Source organism: Rousettus aegyptiacus, unplaced genomic scaffold (genome assembly GCF_014176215.1).
Source record: "Rousettus aegyptiacus isolate mRouAeg1 unplaced genomic scaffold, mRouAeg1.p scaffold_m13_p_2, whole genome shotgun sequence".
NCBI lineage: Eukaryota > Metazoa > Chordata > Mammalia > Chiroptera > Pteropodidae > Rousettus > Rousettus aegyptiacus.
The window spans coordinates 142,192,050-142,211,555 of record NW_023416295.1 but is presented as its reverse complement, the minus strand read 5'-3'; the positions used below and the strand labels follow the sequence as shown (position 1 = coordinate 142,211,555).

Sequence of the window (19,506 nt, the reverse complement as noted above, 5' to 3'; positions counted from 1 at the left end):
GGCTAGGCTTTACTTAGTTTTTTTGAATTCTCTATGTTAGGATTAAAGTAGCACAGTTTTATTCATGGTCAGCAGTGGGGATTAAATAGAAATAAAAGTTTGTTATTTACTCTAAAATGTTTTTTTGGGTGGAGGGGATCTGGTCTTTTCATTACTCTGTGGAATACTATATATTAACTATCTCCTATAAATAGCTCCTAAAGAAGGACTTTTTATCTCTGAAATATAACTCTGTTTTCATGAACTTGAAAAGTTTCAAGGAATATTCCTCCAAGTAGTATTATATTATGGATAATGGGTAGAAACGACTGTTATTAGGAATTAGAAAAGGTCCATTGTAGTCTTAATCTGTAACTGTTTAGTAGAATGATATAGGTAAGACATTTGAATTTTTTAGACCTCATTAACTGTTAAAATGTAAAATTTCTTCTTTATGCTGTTTTAGTTACAGACACTGGTTTGTTGTAACCAGGTGAGAAGTCTAGGGTACTTTCTCCAAAGAGGCCTTAGAGATGGACAGTCATTTCCTTATTAAATTTGCCTCTGTTCAGTTTTGGGAATTGGTCCTTGCAGACTCAGTAAACTAATTTTGTTAATATATTGAGATTAGATTCATCTCTCAGAGACAAACTAAATTTATGAAATTTAAATATAAAAACAGAATGTCAGTTTATTAACTTATAGTGATGAATTTCTCTGCCAGAGAATGGAATATTCAGAATCCATTCTCTTCCTATAGACAGAATAAATGGTCAACTACATTATGATCAAAAGAGGTGTGGTGAACTTGGAATTAGAATAGAGTTAAATAAATTGATTTTAATGACATCATGGTGAGATAGCATGTTTTTTTTCACATTATAGAAATGGATTTGCCAAAAGGACAGAAATAATTTAAAATGCTGGCTTGTGTCTTTTTTCCTTGGATAATATTTAGATGAACTCTGCCAATATTTGTCTGTATGTCTTTCCTTTTAAGTTTCTGGAGTGGCTAAACAATATTTTTTCTAATTGTATTATTTCTTTATGTTACCTAGAAAAATTAATATTTTCTACTTCAATCTTTCTGTCTTTGGAATAGTTTTATTTAGAGATTTTGTATATTTGTATGTTTAGATCACTCATGTGATTATTCTTATTTTTAAAGCAGTTCTCCAGTCGTTATATTATTTGGTTATCATAAATTTTTTTGAGGACAATAGTGTTATTTTGTTCATTTTTCAAATAAAGAAGTGAAAGTCCAGTAACTTGTCCTAAGTTATTGAGTTTTAAGTGTAGAACTAGGATGTGACTATTAAAGTTCAGTTTTTCCTTGCTATTCTATGTTTTCTCTTGAGGAGTGGCTTGAGTTTCCTTACAGGGTACAATGAGGAAGTAAACATATATTTGAGGTATTGATGTCCCTCTGATCTCAACCTTTTTTTTCTTTTCTAAATTGTACCTTCATAGACAATCAAATAAGTTTTCATCAAGGCAATGTAAGTCACTTGTGTTTTATTTTTTGTTAATTGTAGACGTAGGATCACAGTGCAGTTGACTATCACTTTTTTTTTTTTTTGGTGCGTTGAATACTGAATATTTTAAACCTCAGGCTGATATTTCCCTTAAATGAACAATTTGTAAGGCTTCGCACCCATTCATGAGTTTGTTTTGTTTTGTTTTTTAAAGCATAGTGTTTTTCAGTATTGGTGTTACTTATTAAATTTTTTATTTTTTTTTGTTTATTTTAGTCTTTTATGCGTCCAAGAAGTATAGCTTTGGCATTTTATTGCACATTTTTGTGACAAACATTCTTTAGATGAAGTCTAATTCCTTAGTTGAATTTTTACTTTGAGAACTGCAAGTTGCACACCTCTTTCAATTTACTTCAGCCATGTGGTTCATTAAGTTTAATGAATATAATGGTCATAGAACTTTATTCAAACTACCAACTTCTGGATTTGGGCATATAAAATTTTTTGGAGGTAATTCTAGGATTTTAGTTGTCTAATAGCTGCTATTAGCTATTAGGTTTCTAATAGCTGCTTTTAAATTTTTGGGAAAGAGTACATAATGACATCCAGTAAAGTTAAGAGTTTTATGATATGTAGCACACTCAAATTTTGCTTTTGAGTCCCTGCTTTGGGTTGATTGGTATATGGCTTTACATATCTAGTTCTAAGAATATGTTGGTATGCTGACTTAAATTTTTTTAAGAATGGTATTTTCATCATATTGATTAAAAAAAAAAGTAGGCTGGTTTGTTGGTGTTGAAAAACGTTATGATTATAAAGTGTACAAAGCCACATAAATGTATTATATATATAGTCCTGTAGTTGCTGCTTTACTTTGATGAGAATGCTTAAATGTAGCACTCTATTTGGGTAGTATAGATGCTTCAGACATAAATGTGGGCAAAATATCCCCAAGGCTCTAAAGTGAAGAGTACCGTTTGTAAAAAGTAATACTCTTGTGTAAGTCAGAGTCAGCTTCTGGCAAATGGAAGTTATGTTGTAATCTACCGATACCTGTCAGTATGTTGCTATCAGACATTTTTATTGATACTTCTATTTTTTATTTTGATAACAGGGAAAAGAAGTTTAACTTCAAGTTTACTTAGAAGAAAGAGAGAATAGAAAATAATCTCCGTAGCTTAGAGAGGAAATTGTGGTAAACTTTATATTGAAGGTTTAAAGAAAGGGGAAAGAAGAAATAATTGTGTATTATGTTTTGCTAATATTCACACACTATACCTAGATTTCCTTTGCCATTTGATTAACTGGAAGAGCAGAAGTGGCCTTTTGTTTTACTTCATTAGTTTTGCTTTCCATTGGCAGTAGGATACATTGAAGTTCATTTGAGGACTAATGGTTTTACTTTATTTTTTTAATTGGCATTGTTAAATTACTGTATATATGCTAGCTAGGCATGTTTTTCTTTCTTTTTAGGTTTTTTAACAACAGAAGTAACTTGTTGGTATCATTGAAATGCACACTTAACTGAGAAAGTTAGTTTCATTAAATTATTCTGAAGTTTTCATCTTTTATTTTTACTTGATGTTTTTATTATTAGGTGGTCTACATTTTGTTTCCTTGTTTTGTATTTTTCATTGTTTGTTTACATAATAGAAAACACACACTCTCTCTCACACACACACAAATACAAAATCCTACATGATTTTAACTTGCATTTTTAGTCATTGCGGAGTGGAGAAGCTTTGGAGTCAAACAGACATGAATTCTGATTATGACTGACAATCTTCTAGCTGTAAGATCATGAATATAATAGTTAAGCCTAAAATCTTAGTTTCTTCATTTATAAAATGGTTGTTATTGTAAGGATTGAATCAGTTGACACACAGAAAAATATTTTGCACAATACCTGGTGCGATGTATATATATTCAGTCGATGACAGTTCTTTCTCTTTTCTTCAGCTTACCAGAAATTTGAGCTATTCTTTTCATTTATGGAGTAAAAATTGTTTTTTAATGAAAACTACGCATTGTCTAAATTCAGCAGAAGTTTCAAGTTTTTCTGATTCTGGCTCTTCATTATTTTTGAATTATTTTATATTTTATAGCTTTCTATATATTTAAGGTTACTGATAGACATCTAAATTCTGTGATGTCTACTTGAGTTTTGATTATTTTCTTCTCTTCTTTTGAAACATGTTTCACTTCCAATTGCAATTTATTTTAGTATTGTTTAGTCCCCATAAATTAATGCTATTTTGACTTTTCCTTTGAATTGGTTATAACATTTACCTGGTTTCCTCATTGTTTGAATAGAATAAAATCTTTCACATGTATTCCTTTATATCTCTATGAGAGTCAAATTTGACCTTTAGGGAGATTATCTTATATTTCAAATATTCAGGTTTTAAAATAATCTAAGAAATGTATAAATAAATTTTCAGGAGTAGATTAGTTTATTAAATGCCTATTATGTGCAGCACATTATTCAAGTTCCATGTGTACAAAGTAATGATCCAATATTTGTAAATATTGCAAAATAATCACAAGTATTCTAGTGAACATCCTTCACCATACATAGTTACAGTTGTTTTTTTCTTGTAATGAGAACTATAAAAATTTACTCTCTTAGTAACTTTCAAATGTGAAATACAGTATTATTATATTCCCATGACTTAATAATTTTATAACTGGGCATTTGTATCTTTTGACCCTGTTCACCAATTTCATCCACACCCACCCTCTACCTCTGGCAACCACCAATCTGTTCTTTGTATCTGTGAGCTAGTATCTTTGTTTGTTTGTTTGTTTGTTTGTTTGTTTTATTCCACATATGAGATTATATGGTATTTATCTTTCTCTGTCTCATTTCACTTAGTATAGTGGCCTCAAGATGCAACCATGTTGTCACAAATGGCAAGATTTTCTTCTTTTTATGGCTGAATAATATATGTAATATATAATATAATATTTAACAATATGTATAATGTATCATATATAATACATAATATGTATGTTATAATATTATGTAATATATTATGTAACATATGTCCCACATTTTTTGTATTCATCCAATGATGTTTACTGAGGTTATTTTCATATCTTGGCTATTGTAAATAATGCTGCAGTGATCATGAGGGTGCATATATTTTTTTAAGTTAGTGTTTTTGTTTCGTTTGGATAAATACCGAGAAGCAGAAATGCTGGATCATATGGTAGTTCTATTTTAAAAATTTCGAGAAACCTTCAAACTGTTTTCCGTAGTGACTGTACTAATATACACTCCTACCTACAGTTCTCAAGGGTTCCTTTTTCTCTATATCCTCACCAACACTTTTTATTTCTTGTCTTTTTGATAATAATCATTCTAACAGGTGTGAAGTGTTATCTATTTGTGGTTTTCATTTGCATTTCCCTGAGGATTAGTTATGATGGGCACTTTTTTATATATCAGTTGACCATCTGTATGTCTTTGGAAAAATGACTATTCAGATTCTCTGCCCAGTTTTTAATTGGATTTTTTTTTTTTTTACATTGATTGCATGAAGTTTTAAAAATATATTTTGGATACTAATCTCTACTCATATATATGATTTGCAAACATTTTCTCCCATTTAGTAGGTTGCCTTTTTATTTTGTTGATGGTGTTCTTTGCTGTGCAGAAGCTTTTTTGTTTGATGTAGTTCCAATTGTTCATTTTTGCTTTTGTTGTCTTTGCTTTTGATGTCTGAAGGAAACTTTTAAAGGTCCAGTTTCCATAGACAGGAGCCCAAAACTGCCTTACATATCACTCTGCATATTACTTTAACTTAAGTTTTGATATATTTTTTTTACCCTTTGGAAAATTGCTTAGAATTTGTCTATGTTTGGTCACTTCATGTGAGCAAGACTTTAAAGGAAAGCAAACCTAACATTTTAGATGGTAGCTTGGCTTAAAGATGTTTATGATTTTGAATTTTTTTTTCTGTATTCTTCAGACTTTCTAGACTCATTAGGTAGTACTCCTTGGATTTTATTAGTTTCTCTTCTTATTTTTATTTATATTTTGGATGCTGTGGAGTTTTCTTCTTGTTATAATAATAAATAAGCAGTGTTGAATTAAGTAGATTTTTAAAAATTTTCCTTTTCAAAAAGTTATATGAATATGTATTTTGTGTTGGTCGTGCTAGCAATCGATTATGAAGACTCCATTGCACGTCTTGTTTAGAAATTAAAACAATTTTTTTAGTCATTTGCATAATTCTAAAAATCACTTATTACAAATTTGTGATATGTAGTATTGCCTACCCAGTCCTTATGAACACACTATTATTCCTCAAAGAAACAAGTAGAAGTGGAGCTGTCATTAATAGAACACTCTGGAAAATAATGAAAGATAATGGTAGAAGTTTCATCAATTATATAATCTCTCTTTTATTAAAAAAGTAACCATTAGTGTTTCTTGTGTTCCTGCCTATTGTCCTTTTTAAAGCTATTATATATTTTTTCTTAAGTCTCTAACCTGGATATACTAGATGAATCTTGAAATCCATTAAATTATCCATTAAGTTATAAATCAAGGGGCATGTCCTGTAGAGAATCCTTGTACAGAGTTAATACTTTTCTAAACACTAACTTTTATTCTGTTTTCTGTCAATTTAAAAAAAAAAAGTCTCCTTATTTTATATTTACTAAGGAATCTTCAGATTTAGGTATACTATTTGGATCTTCCAGTTTTCACATATTTCTTTTCCATACATGTGTGATTTTGCTATCTATGTGATATTGAAAATTCTCAACAATGAGCATCAAACAGGAAAGAGTGGGTTCATACTTAGACTTGAAAATAAATCATTGGATTAGAGGACTTGAGAAGACAATTTGTAAAAGATAATTACTAGCCTCTAATGTAACTGTGAGATGAAAGAATGGTGAAAAAGAAGCACCTGGACTGGGTAAGAGAGTATTTGAAAGACAATTAAAGACCAAGAATATTTTAACTTAAAAGCTATAAAAAACATTATTTTATTAGTATTTTCCTCCTGCATTATTTAACTGTTGACAAAGATAAACAGATTTCTCTGGGTATAGTTAAAAATGCATGGATACTTACACCTGTTTCTTGTTTAGACTTTATAAAAGTTATGCTTATGGAAACAAAACAGAGCTGACCACAGGCAGAATTACTGGAAAAAAAATTTGCATACTATTTGGAAACTTAGTGTCTTTCGCTTGTGTGATGTTCTGACGTAGTGAGCTTTTTTTTTGTGTTTCAGAAGAGGTCCATCAATGAAAAATAATATACCCAGTGAATTTGCTAATTATCATTACAAAGTTAAAGATAAAGAGCTGCCATTAATTGTACTTTTGATTAGCTTTATAAACTATAATGGAGTGTATGCTTACCTTGTATCCTCTAAGTCATAGGGTAGAAAGATTTTACATTTGAAATGAAACAAATTGTCTCTGTACTCTTACAACTTAAAATCAAGGAAACAAACAAAATATCTAAAGAAACAAATTATATATATTTCTACTTCTTAAAAATTTTTTGGCTGAGTGTGCTGCTGTGGTACACGTGACCTGAATTTAAATGTTTTAAACATGAAGACTTGACACCAGTCAACTGTTAACAGACCAAAGAATATTGTACAGTTTGAAGCTTTAAAAATTGTATCTTTCTGACTAGGTGAGAAGGTAGTAAAATTTTATATACTGGAAATTGTAATTTTCTATTATTAAGCTTAAAAATTCCCATTAAGCAAAAATATATAAAATATGTATTTCACAAAAATTATAATATTTTGAATCTACAGATGTGGACATTATTTACCAATGCAAATTTTTAGGGTGAGTTATTCTTATTGAATAGTCACCTGAAATTCAGTGAAGATGTATGTATTCTAGCATAGTAAAAAACTTAGAGATTAACTGAAAAAATTCTAGTTTCCCTTTAGAGGTTAATATCTTTATATGTTCCCTTTTCTTTCACAACACTACTCATTTGTTTTCTCATTTTGTTTTTAAAAGAGAATGTGGATTATGATATATTCAGTGAACATAAATATTATCAAGTTAAGCAAATTTCAGAAAATCCCACTAATGTCTCATGTAAATTATAGTCATTTTAGGTTCAACTATCTTTATGTTCGGAGTAAGTATCGATGTGATTGATTAGCAGGATATCAGAAAGGCTTGCAACTTCAAATCTTGTGTTTATTTGTCTGTTATTGATTCTTGACATCTTTTCACAGAAGCATAATTTTTTGAGTAAACTTATTGGTATTATCTTTATTTTGAATTAGGGTTCCACCCCCCTTATCTATGCAGAGCATTTTAAAATGTGGGGATAATGTATCTCATGGGAGTTGAGTATTACAACCAGGAAGGGCATCGAAACAAGAATGCTTCAGCATTATATTCTTTAGCATGTGTAATTATTTTTTTTTGTTATATTTAAGAATTACACTCATGTATCTAACATTTAACTTAAGAAAGAGAACATTATCATTTCTAGTGCTCTTCTTCTGTTCTATTCTGTGCTTTCCCCCAGAGGAAACCACGATAATAAATATTTGCTATCATTTCCTTGTTTTTGTAAGAAACATTTTTGTGTGTGTGTATATATGTATGTGTATACATAAATATTATATATACATATGTATGTGTGTCTGTGTGTGTGTGTGTGTGTGTATATGGAGTTTTGCTTGTTTATGTGCCTTATAAAAATGGGTTAATAATTGTGTGAACATTCCTGCAATTTGTTTTCACGCAAGTTTATATTTCTAAAACTCATAATTGTTTTTGCATATACCTGTCCTTCTGCATATACCTGTAGTTCCTTTATTTTCACTGAAAAAAATATTCTAGTGCATGAATTATTGCACTGCTTATTTAACCTTTTGACTGTCAGTGGGTATTTCTGCTGTTGTCACTTATTTGCTGTTGTGAACAGTACTTCTAGGGCTCTTCTTAACACATGTTTTTGGTGATATCAAGTCTTTATTTAGCACTTTTGAATAGGGAAGACTTCTGTTGAGACCAAGTATTTTTCCCCTTATGAGTAATTCTTTGGATCTCTTGTTTCTTTTCTATTATATACTTTATTTTTTTGCTCTTTCCTTTTGGGTTTTATTTTTACTTACAGAAAAACTGCAAGAAATGGACAAATAATTCTCATATACCCTTCATCCATTTTCTTCAAATGTTAACATTTTACATTTGCTTTATCTTTATTCTTCTTTTCCCTTATCCTCATTATCTTCTTTTTTCCCCCCTCTTCTTCTCAATGTTTGTTTTAGCATCCTTTCTGTTCTTATGTTGAGCCTATATAGTCAAAATATTGGGTCCCAAAGTAACTTCGGTTAGTTCTTACCTTTCTACCTTGTAATGTGATTAGATTATTTATTTAAAATATGGTTTAGTTCATTCATTGCTCTTTGTATTCCATTTTAGAGTTTAATCCCCATATTCCCCTAGCAGTTGATTTTATTTTTATTTTATCGAGTATGGGAAACATTGACATGGGTCTGAAACTCAGAATCCTTAAAAATACTAATATAAATATTTGTTTTTACCAAAAGTATTTTCAGTCTTGGAGATAAACATCATTTTTCTCTTCAAGTCTGTCACTATGGAATATTATATTACTGAATTTCCTAATTGTGAAACAGCCTTTTATTCCTGGAACAAGACTTTTCATTGTATATCACTCTTTCAGTATGGTTTTGGATTCTATTTACTAATATTTTATTTAGAACTTTACCTCATTATTTTTAAGTGATGCTCTAATGATCTCTGATTATTTTTGTACTGTCTTAATCTGAATTAGCCTTTAATGTTATATTATTGTTCTGTAAGCTAATGAAGGTTTTCCTCATTTTTAATTCTCTAGAATAATTTTAGAGCATTGGTATTACCCATTTTTTGAATTTTCATAGAAATCCTTTTGAAATGCTTTCTCAGTGGGTTGGTTACCTGATAACTTTATTTTTTCCCAAGGTAATAGATCTGTTTTTAAACATATATATTTAGTTGTAATCAGATCAACTTTTATAGACTATATTTCTGTGACAAATTGTTCATTTATCTGGATTCGAAAATTTATTAGAAGTTTACAGAGGAGTTTTATGATTTTTTAAAAAAATTTCTTGTTTTAATTATGTTCTTCTTGTCATTTAATTTGTGTATTTGTACTTTTGTCCTTTCATTCTTACTAAGTTCACTACTATTTTGTTTTTTTAGAAATTTGGTATTTTGATTAATTAGATCTTTTTTTCTTAATGCATCACTATCTGCATTATCTTTATATTTTTATTGTGCTCATTCAGTTCTTTTTGTTTCTACTTTAGTTTATGAGCTGGAAATTTAATTCACTTATTTTTAAATTGATTTTAGCGTTCAAGGCTATAGGTTTTTTTCTAAACACTTTTAAATGTATCCTATAGATTGATATGTAATGTTTTAAGATTATTTCTTTAAAAGTTGTAATAAATTGACAGTGGGAAATTAAAATTATATTATGATTAGGTAGGTAGTGGAGTAGGTGAAAATATTCTCAGAAAAACTTTTTTTGAATGTTGTCAAATGATAAAAATTTCCATGACAATTGCCATTTGCTAAATGTTTACCATGAATCTATCTGGTACAGCCAGTTTATTTATTTACATTAGCTAATATAAGTGGTGTAATATTTTGAGGTACATATTATATCCTCATTTTCAGAAGAAACAGTTGTGGTTTAGAGGGCTTTGTGTAATTTACCCATGGCTGCATAACAGGTAAGTGGTTACTGTTGAAATTTGAATCCATTTTTAACTCCCTAGCTATAGCTTTTACTTAAGCAGTAATATTATGAGGTCACAGAGGTATTGAACAGTATGGCATAATCAGGGAACTGTTAGTAACACAGCATGACTGGAATGAAGGCAGCACTTAATCGCATCATTTCTGGCTTGGGCAAATAATTCTTTGAGATACTAACTAAAATGGAAAATATGAAGCAAAGCAGATTTATATAAGACAATGGGTAAGTTTGATGTATTTACTAGACTGCTAAATGGGACTGTCTGGTAGTTAGATGAGAATATGCATCTGGAAGTCTGCAGAGTGGTTAGTGTTAGAGATATGAATTTAGGTGTCATTAGCTTATAGGTGATAATTTAAATAATGGGTTTCAAAAGTGGTAAGAATATGTAAATATTGATAAGACCAGAGTGTGTAGGAAACTGAATCTTAAGATCGAATGGGGAAAGACCCTGAAAAGGAAACAAGAAAAAGTAGTTAAAATAGGAAGAGGAAATCTAGTAATAGTGGTTCTCAGATTCCAGGGGAAGAGTTTCAAGGTAAAGGGAGGGTCCTTGGTATTATGTGCTGTGGAGAACTAAAAAAGAATAAAATGAGAAGTATTCACTTGATTTAATAGTAACTGAAGGGGAAATTAATGTCTTAATTGATGGGTCCAGTGGAGCGGTGAGAGTTGGGTGAAGAAGAAAATTGAGACGGGAGTCATTTGGAGATAGGACATTGGCTACGAAGGGAATGTGTGATAGGTGGTGATAGCTAGTGGAAAGTGTGAGGTCGAGTACCTCCCTTGTCCTCTTTCTACTCTCCTCCCTCAACCTCTCCCTTCGCCTTCTCTTTATTTAGCTTATTTCTACTTTCCCTTCCTCCCTTCCTTTATTTTACCCACTTTCCCTCCTTTTTTCCATGATGTGATATACTTGAACATTTAATTTTGCAGATTGAGAATTTAACTTTGGTCAGCATGATATTTTGTCTTAGATTTTGGCTATAAACGTAAAGACATAAAGAGATCTTAAAATGTTCTGTACTAGATCAGAACTATATTTTTAAGTTTCTCGAACCCAGGCTTATAGTGACACATACCCTTTATGCCCAGAAATAAACATACTTGTCCAACAAATTTTAATCTTTGAAATAATAATGAAAATAATATCGACACAATGCCTAAAGCTTTACATATTTTAGTCAATTTAAACCTCATCAGGAATTCTATGCTGATTTTACGGATGTGGAAACTGAGGAAAGTTAATAAGCTTGCCAGTTGTTCTATACCTGCTACGTCAGTATGGTTCCAGAGTCTATACTCTTAATAATGCTTTTTCTATACTATAGTACTTATTTTCATGCCTTTAAAATTAGTTAGTAATATTTATGCTATAAATTATAACTTAGAAGTTAGAACATTTTGACACTTTATAGTAAAGATCAGGGAAAAAAAGTAATTTCTAAAAAAAGATATATCAAGTACAAACATGAGTTGAAATTCCAGTTTTCTGCATTAAAACAGTGAAATTTATGGGAGAAGCTAAAATACCTTATCCAGTATGGCACATGGTATTTTAAAAAACACAATGTTGCTATAAAAGTATGTATAAGATAATTAAATGATCTTATAGGGTGCCAATCAGAAATTAATATAGTCTTTAGTTTATTGATACCTAATGACTGTGTAAATGTCTTTCTTTAGGCAAAAATGCAATTTCCATTGTGAGCTGCCTTCCAGAATTTATGGTAGACCTTCGCTGACGTTGCCACTGATGCCAATGTGGAATAAAGGTCTTTGTAATTTAGAAAGTCAAAATATACAAATGGATTAATGCTAAATATTTACCCTTCTGAAACTTTAAACACATAACACAAATAAATGTATTTGAATTTTTAGAAAGAACATTTGAAAATAAAGAAATATAATTTGTTTATTTTTTCTTCAATATTTTTGTCTTATTTCATGTTTGGCAATTGACTTTCCTTACATGACCTTTGTATCGAACCCTAATCACAATCTAATAATATTTTGTTGTGAAACAAATTACTGAATTGTATTTCAACATAATTGTTTTTATAGAAACAATTCAGCAATCTAAAATTGACTTTAATATGAAAAATCTCTTGTTGAAAAAGAAGTTAACAGACACAGTTAATTATTTTAAGTAATTGTTCTTCTCCTTAGCTCACTTTATTGTAATAAATAATTGATTTGACTTGCCTACTGGGTCATAAGGTCATTGAGTCTGTAGATTCTTGTCTTGCTTACTGCTGTCTTCTCAATGCCTAGCGCCTGTGCCAGGCAATAGCGGGCATCCTAGTGCTTTTTCTTAACTAACTTGATAGATATTATGTTTAAATACTTTCTCTAAGTTGGAAATGTACTTCTTACGGTAATGTGTCAGTATGTAAATACTAAAACATTATTAAATTGCTTTATTTGCCTGGATTTCATGTGGAAATGTCATGTTAAATTTAGAAATACTAGTTTTAGATTTCCGGTAATGGTCCTTGAGGAATGCTCATGGAATCTTCACTTTCAGTATTTTTGCTTTTATTTCCTATATCTTCTCCCTTTTCCTTTTCTCTACTCTCTTCCCTTCAATCTGTTCTTTATTTTCTCTTTAACAATCTTTTTGTTTGTTTTTCTTAGTATCTGGAGTCCATCTTTCTCCAGCTTCTCCTGCAATTGTCCTGGACCATGACCACTCTCCTCCTCCAGTTGATTGCCTCTCTTCTGAGCCCATCATTTCATCACCAGAGATTACACATGCAGACAACAGCATTGTCAGTCAAACTGTTCCTAAAGCACAGGTAAAGGCAAGTGTATTTTTATAGGAAATTTGCATATTTAACACAATTTACACTGATTTTAATTAAAGCTTTGAAGATTTTCTGATTTCTTTTTTTGAGCCCTCTGAAATATTTCAGTAGATATTCTAACTTTGAAGATAATATATAAAATTAGAAAAACTGAATAATATGTTTGTTTTATGGCACAACTGCAAGGTAATTAATGTTTCTTGGTTCAAATATTTATTGATCCAGGTATTGTGCAAGATTCTGGAGTTAGTCTAGATTTCCAAAGTGCTATACACAATCTCAAATCACCTGTTATTTTTACTAGAAAGTTTTGATCAGTTTTAGGTTATTGATAACTTTAAAATTCTGATTTACAGTTTAAAATATTAGCAATTTCTGAGTGTGTGTGTAAATTCAGGAACTGGTATCAGATGTGTCTATACTTAATTATACAATTTCAAGCATAAGAAAAAGTTTTTTTAGTGCTTTCCTGCAAAATAATAAATGCTTTAAACTCTAAAGTTTAGAGGAAGTTTCGTTCCTTACTACAAAGATCAGGTTGTTGTTAACAGTTAGAGGTCTGTTGATTTACTTAAAGGGTGAAATAATTTCAGAACCCTTGCTACAATTTAATTTCCAAATGTGGTTTCTGTTGCCCTTTGGACGTTTTCATTATTGGTACAGTGTAAACTTTCTCCTCTGTATATTTTTTTTTTAATGTGGTTTAGATTCAGCAATCAACACACACTGATCTGGATATCTCACTTTTTCCATTGGGTTTAACTGATGAGAAAAGTAATGGAACAATTGCTCTTGTGGATGATTCTGAGGATCCTGGTGCCAATGTATCAAACATTCAACTTCAGCAGAAAATTTCAAGTCTAGAGATTAAACTCAAAGTTTCTGAAGAAGAAAAACAGAGAATTAAAAAGGTATATTTACATTTTTTCTAAAAAAATAAATGTTTGAATTGCACATGCTGGAAATTCGATATAATCCCAATCTCTGATTAAAAACTCATTAGTGGAAAAAGGTATTGTCTTCCCTTGGGTTTAAGTTTAAGTCAGTCATATAAATTTACCACTTACAAGTCTTTGCTAGGAAATCTCTAGTCTTAAATGTGTACTTTTTTTTAAAAAAAAATGAACATCTTTTACTAGATGTTTTTTTTTCCCTCTAACTAATGCTTTCCTTTTGGTTTACTTTTATGTACCTTGAAAGCAAGTAGTCTTGTATTTGTTGTACTGATTAGGAGATTTGTAACATTGCCTTTTCCCTATGAGAAGTCAGGCATTATGTAATATTTGACAATGTACTTATTTGTACTTAAGTATAAAGCTGTTTTAGTAAATTGTTTATGTTCTCATTTCTGTTCCCTACAAATAGATCTATGAAAAGACCTTAGCAAATTTATAGAAAGTATATGTAGAGGTAGATTGTGTTGATTTAAGTTAGTCTAATTAGATGCTTTTATTCATTTATTAGAATGAATAATTTTAGTGTTTTATCAATGTTCGATATTGGACTGGAGAGTGAACCATAGCTCTCTAACATAGTTGAAATACTGCCTATGAGTTCTTACTTTACCAAATATTTTTTGGTATGCTCATTGAAAAAACTAAATATTTTATGCTATTAAGTATTACATAATTTGTGCTTGAATTTTTCTTTTAGGATGTGGAATCATTGATGGAAAAGCATAGTCTCTTGGAAAAAGATTTCCTTAAAGAAAAGGAGCAAGAGGCCATTTCTTTTCAAGATAGATACAAAGAACTTCAGGTAAACTGAGTGTATTTAAAATTTAATCTGTGAACCTTTGGTGAAGCATGCAACATAACTTCAGAAATGCTCAATAAATATATTATGAATGAGGGATCAGATACTTAAATATGTAAAACATTTACCAACATGTTTGAAATCAGTGATAAATGCCATTTCGAAAGGTATAAATCTGCAAGAAGCTGTGAGGGTTAGTTCAAGACTCAATTTGGTGAAAAATATTGTTTGATAAAATTTGGAAACTGGACATTCTGATTTTTCTTATTTGTGATTACATTTGAACAGAGTTTAGAATCCTTTAAATCCCAAATGGAGATATTTAACCTTTTTCATAAAATGTCTCCTTTTCATCCTCAAATTTTCTTATTAAACTTCTTTTTTTTCTTTTTTGTAGGCTTCCCCATCTTTGTAAATGGTGACTATCTTTTCTAGTTGCTAAGGCTGAAACCCACATTTGTTCCTTTTTGTACTACTTGTCTGTTCCTTCAGGAAAACCTGTTGGTTCTACCTTTAAAATACCCAATTTTTACTCTTTATTATTATGGTCAGTACTACCAATCCATCCTTATTTCTCCCTTGGAACACTAAAATATCTTATAACTAGTCTTTATGCCTCTGTCATTGCCTTCTTACAGATCATTGTCCACATTGCAGCCACTGGATCTGTTTAATATTTAAAGAAGATTATGTCATTTCTCTGCTTTGAAACATTTAGTGGCTTTTCTTTTCACCCAAGTTAAAAGTCCAGCGAGTCCTTAAAATGGTTTGCAAGGCTCTATGTTCTTTTATCCTTTTTCCTGTCTTTTCCGTGCCTCTTTCTCCTTAGTCATTTTGCTTTATCCCCATATCTGGAACACTTTTCCTTTAATTTCCTGCACATTTTCTTTTTTATATTCAGGTGCCATGCAGATTTTTCTAGACAATGCTGACATCTCTTACCAACCTTTCCATATTATATTGTTTTTATTCATAGCACTTCTTTGTCTGACCTACTATATATTTACATGTTTATTTGCCTAGATCATTTTAATAGTCTCCTAAGTGGTCTTCTAACTTTTATTCTTGCTCTTCTCCTTCACGAGTTTTTATTTCAGTAGGTAGAGTAGTGTTTTTAAAAGTGTAAACCAGATCACTTTCCAGCCTCAGTTCTCATTCTCCTTCCAATGTAAATCTTCTTCCTTCTCCACCTTTTCTAGCTTTCCCACAGCTATTTACTTACAACAGACTTCATAATAAGGTCCAGGTGTATGTGTGAGCCTGTCGCATTCCTTGACTGTTGGAGTGGTGAGTGGAGGGAAATGGCTTATGATTTAGTCACAGTCTCTCTACCAGAAATGCCCTTCTTCCAGATATCTGCATGGCTCTGTTAAAAATTATGCAAAACATAACAGGACAAACAAACAGAGACTCATAGGCATGGACAATAAAACATGAAAACAAGAAAAAGGCTGAGCAGTGTGTTCTTTCAGTGTTCTATGGGGACATTGTTTAACAGACCTACCCAAGGATTATTTAGGAGAATGTACTTTACTTGACTGATGGTTTGCTATTGATTAAAAGTCTCAGATGTTTTGATGTTACATGTTAACAATTTTTTTCCCCAGAGGAGATGCAAATAATTTCTGTCTGTTAGAAAAGATAACTTCAAAGAATATAGTTTATTGCCCTATAGAACATTCACCAGTTTTGTCTTTAATGTGGCACTCTTTCTTAGTCTAACAATCCATTATTTAAATGTGTATATATATGTACACACACATATATATATCTTCAAATGCTCTTTGAACCAGTCTTAACTTCTGATTCACTTAGTCTAAAATGATTTATTTATTAATAAAGAAGTAGAATAAATCTTTGGCATACGTTCGATTTATATGAATCACATTTTAGCTTTTCAAAAACTGTTCATTAACAACTCTCAGTGAACCCTTACTTCGTTCAGATACCTGCTCCAATGTGACCTTCTTGTAGAGGCTTTCTTTTACCATGCTATAGAAAATAAGAAACATACATATGCTCGGTATTCCGTAGTCCCCTTTCTTTACTTCTTTGCCCCTCCTCATAACATTAATCTCCACCTGTTATTTCATTTTGATATGTTTATATTTTGTTTTCCTCTCACCAGCATGTAAGCTCCATGAGATTAAGAACTTTCCAGTACCGAGAGCAATACTTGGCATGTAGCATGGGCTTAATTAACATCCTTGAATGAATGAATGAGCTGATATAATATACCCTGCTCACTAAGGGCTAATTACATTGTGGAAGGCCACACTTACCAGCCCCATATTTGGAATTATGGTGCCTGTTAAAAGGTACAGTACTGAATACTGATAGAACTTTGTATGAGAACAGTAACATACCTGAGAGATCATCTAGAACCTGACCATGTAGCCTTTGAGCTTTTCACAGTGAAGACCAATTTAAATGCCAAAGGGCATTATCATTGTCTTACTGCTTTTACTCTTAGTAGTGATAATTTAAGAGTAACAACTTGTTAAATTTTAAAAGATCTTCCCTTTTTACAAGATGCAGTACTTCCAAAGAAATCTTTTTCCCCCCAGATGATCTTACTGTAACACCAAGAAGGGTCTTTCCCCTTTTTATACCATGTGAATAAATGAATAAACTAACTTATGAAGTATTTTATCACCTTGGCTGAATAAGTGATAGAAAAATATATTAGAAAGTCTAATACCAAACTGAACTCAAGGGCAGGCATCCTGTTTAGCTTATACAGATTTGCCTTACATCACTTTTCGAAAGTTCACCTTACACCACTCACCCTTATGAAAGACCTACATTAATACCTGTTTCTGCGAGCTGAAAGAAATTCAAAGAGGATTTTCTTTTTTTATTTAAAAAAAGGCAAAATGGGAAAATAGTGGTCAGCGTTCATTTTGCAGCAGCCGATATGATGGCAGCACACACCCCAAGCATGAGAGGGCCCCCTCCAAGCTCCTTCCTGGGAACCACACTGGCTTTGAACTGTGTGTGTGAGCATCTGTGCATTATCTCCATCTATTCTGTGCGTCTGTTAGCGAGATGTGTCCTACGGTATCAGAAAAGCCTAAGAGATCTCGTAAGGTGTTAAACTTAGCATGAAACTGAGCATAATTAATTACATTTAGATTGTGGTGAATGAAATAAAAATATTGTGTGTGCATTGAATTTTTGGTCTGGGAACATTCAGAAAAATTCCACATAAATTAATGGTAATTGCTTCTTCCCTTAATGCCTTTCAGACTTAGGAAAGGTTTCATAGGAATGTCCTAATTTCAGATAGTGGGGGAAGCCTGTATGTCACTGCGCCATCTCTGAGAGCATTTCCTGTTGTTGTGGACTTCTTATTTTGTTTGTTTTTCAGCCTGTTTTCTCTCGTTCAGACTAATTTTTATTCTTCTGTCTTTTAGGTTCCTGATTTTTTCCTCTGTCCCTTCCATTCTGCTGTTGAGCCAGTTCTTTGTTGTTTATTTGGTTATCGTATTTTTTAGTTCTTAAATTCCCATTTGGTTCTGTATATCTTTTATCCTTTACTGAAACTTTCTGGTTTTTTCCATGTTTCAGTCATGTTCGTAATTTCTTGTCGAAGCATTTTTGTAACGGTTGCTTTAAAATCCTTGTCAGATGATTCTAACATTAATGTCATCTCAGTATTGCTGTCTGTTCATGGCCCTACCCAGGTTCAGATTTTTCTGATTTGTGGTATGATGAGTGATTTTTAATTATATCCTATGCATCTTGGTATTTTGTATGACACCTTGTTTAAATCTTGTATTTTAACAGGCCTCCTCTGAACTGCACAGGTTGGGGAAAGGTGGGTGTCACTTCGTTAATGTGGGATAAAATGACAGGTTTCCCACTCAAGACGCCTTTGGCACATTGGGCTGAAGGGCTGCCTCCTTATTTCTGGGAAAAAATGGAATTTCAGGATCCCCCCCCCCCCCGAGACCTTGGCTGATAACCACCCTGATGGGGAGGAGGAGAGGGCCTGGGTAGCTGTGCCCCATGTGCTTGTCCTAACACCACAGAGTCAGGAGGCTTTGTTACCTCTGAATGGTTGTAAAAGTTCCAACTCCCCACTCAGCTTCTTCTGACACAGGAAAGAAGGGGGAGAGGGAGCCGCCTTACCTCTGGGGACGCAAGTCCTGAAAACGCCTCCAAACCACACGGTTTTTTTTTGTTGCCACTTCACAGGGCAGCCAGGGTGGCACTTTAGAACTGGGTGGGGGTGGAAGTCCGAGCTCAGCACTTCCCTTTGCTCACAGAGCTGGAGGTGGGGTCATATTGTTTTCCGTGGGACATGGCTATCGTAGGGTGTTTATTATCTAAAAGTTTTCTCTTTTACCCCTTTCACGGTACTTTTGCTAGAGAGGGATGGCTTTTCTTATTCAATCATCAAGTCTTTGGGGTAAATACTCAGTAGAGGAATTGCTGGATCATATGGTAGGTCAATTCTTAGTTTTTTGAGGAACCTCCATACTATTTTCCATAGTGGCTGTACCAATTTGCAATCCCACCAGCTGTGTATGAGGGTTCCTTTTTCTCTGCATCCTCTCCAACACTTGTTATTACTTTTCTTGTTGATTATAGCCATTCTAACAGGTGTGAGATGGTATCTCATTGTGGTTTTGATTTGCATTTCTCTCATAGCTAGTGATATTGAACATCTTTTCATATATTTGTTGGCCATTTATATGTCCTC

At 31.9% G+C, this 19,506-nt stretch overlaps 1 protein-coding gene across 16 annotated transcripts in view; it reads left to right on the top strand.

Annotated features, from left to right (window-relative positions):
* Positions 1-19,506, top strand: part of CCDC91 (coiled-coil domain containing 91) — a 263,463-nt gene that overhangs the window by 65,622 nt on the left and 178,335 nt on the right. For 7 of the 16 annotated variants that reach the window (XM_036236744.1, XM_036236745.1, XM_036236746.1 and 4 more), the window contains 3 exons: positions 12,874-13,040; positions 13,751-13,954; positions 14,697-14,801. In XM_036236744.1, coding sequence (XP_036092637.1) covers positions 12,874-13,040; positions 13,751-13,954; positions 14,697-14,801 — 476 coding nt within the window. Of the gene's footprint in view, positions 1-11,607; positions 12,012-12,873; positions 13,041-13,750; positions 13,955-14,696; positions 14,802-19,506 lie in introns of those variants that run through there. The other 9 variants (XM_036236754.1, XM_036236755.1, XM_036236756.1 and 6 more) reach the window with 5 other exon arrangements.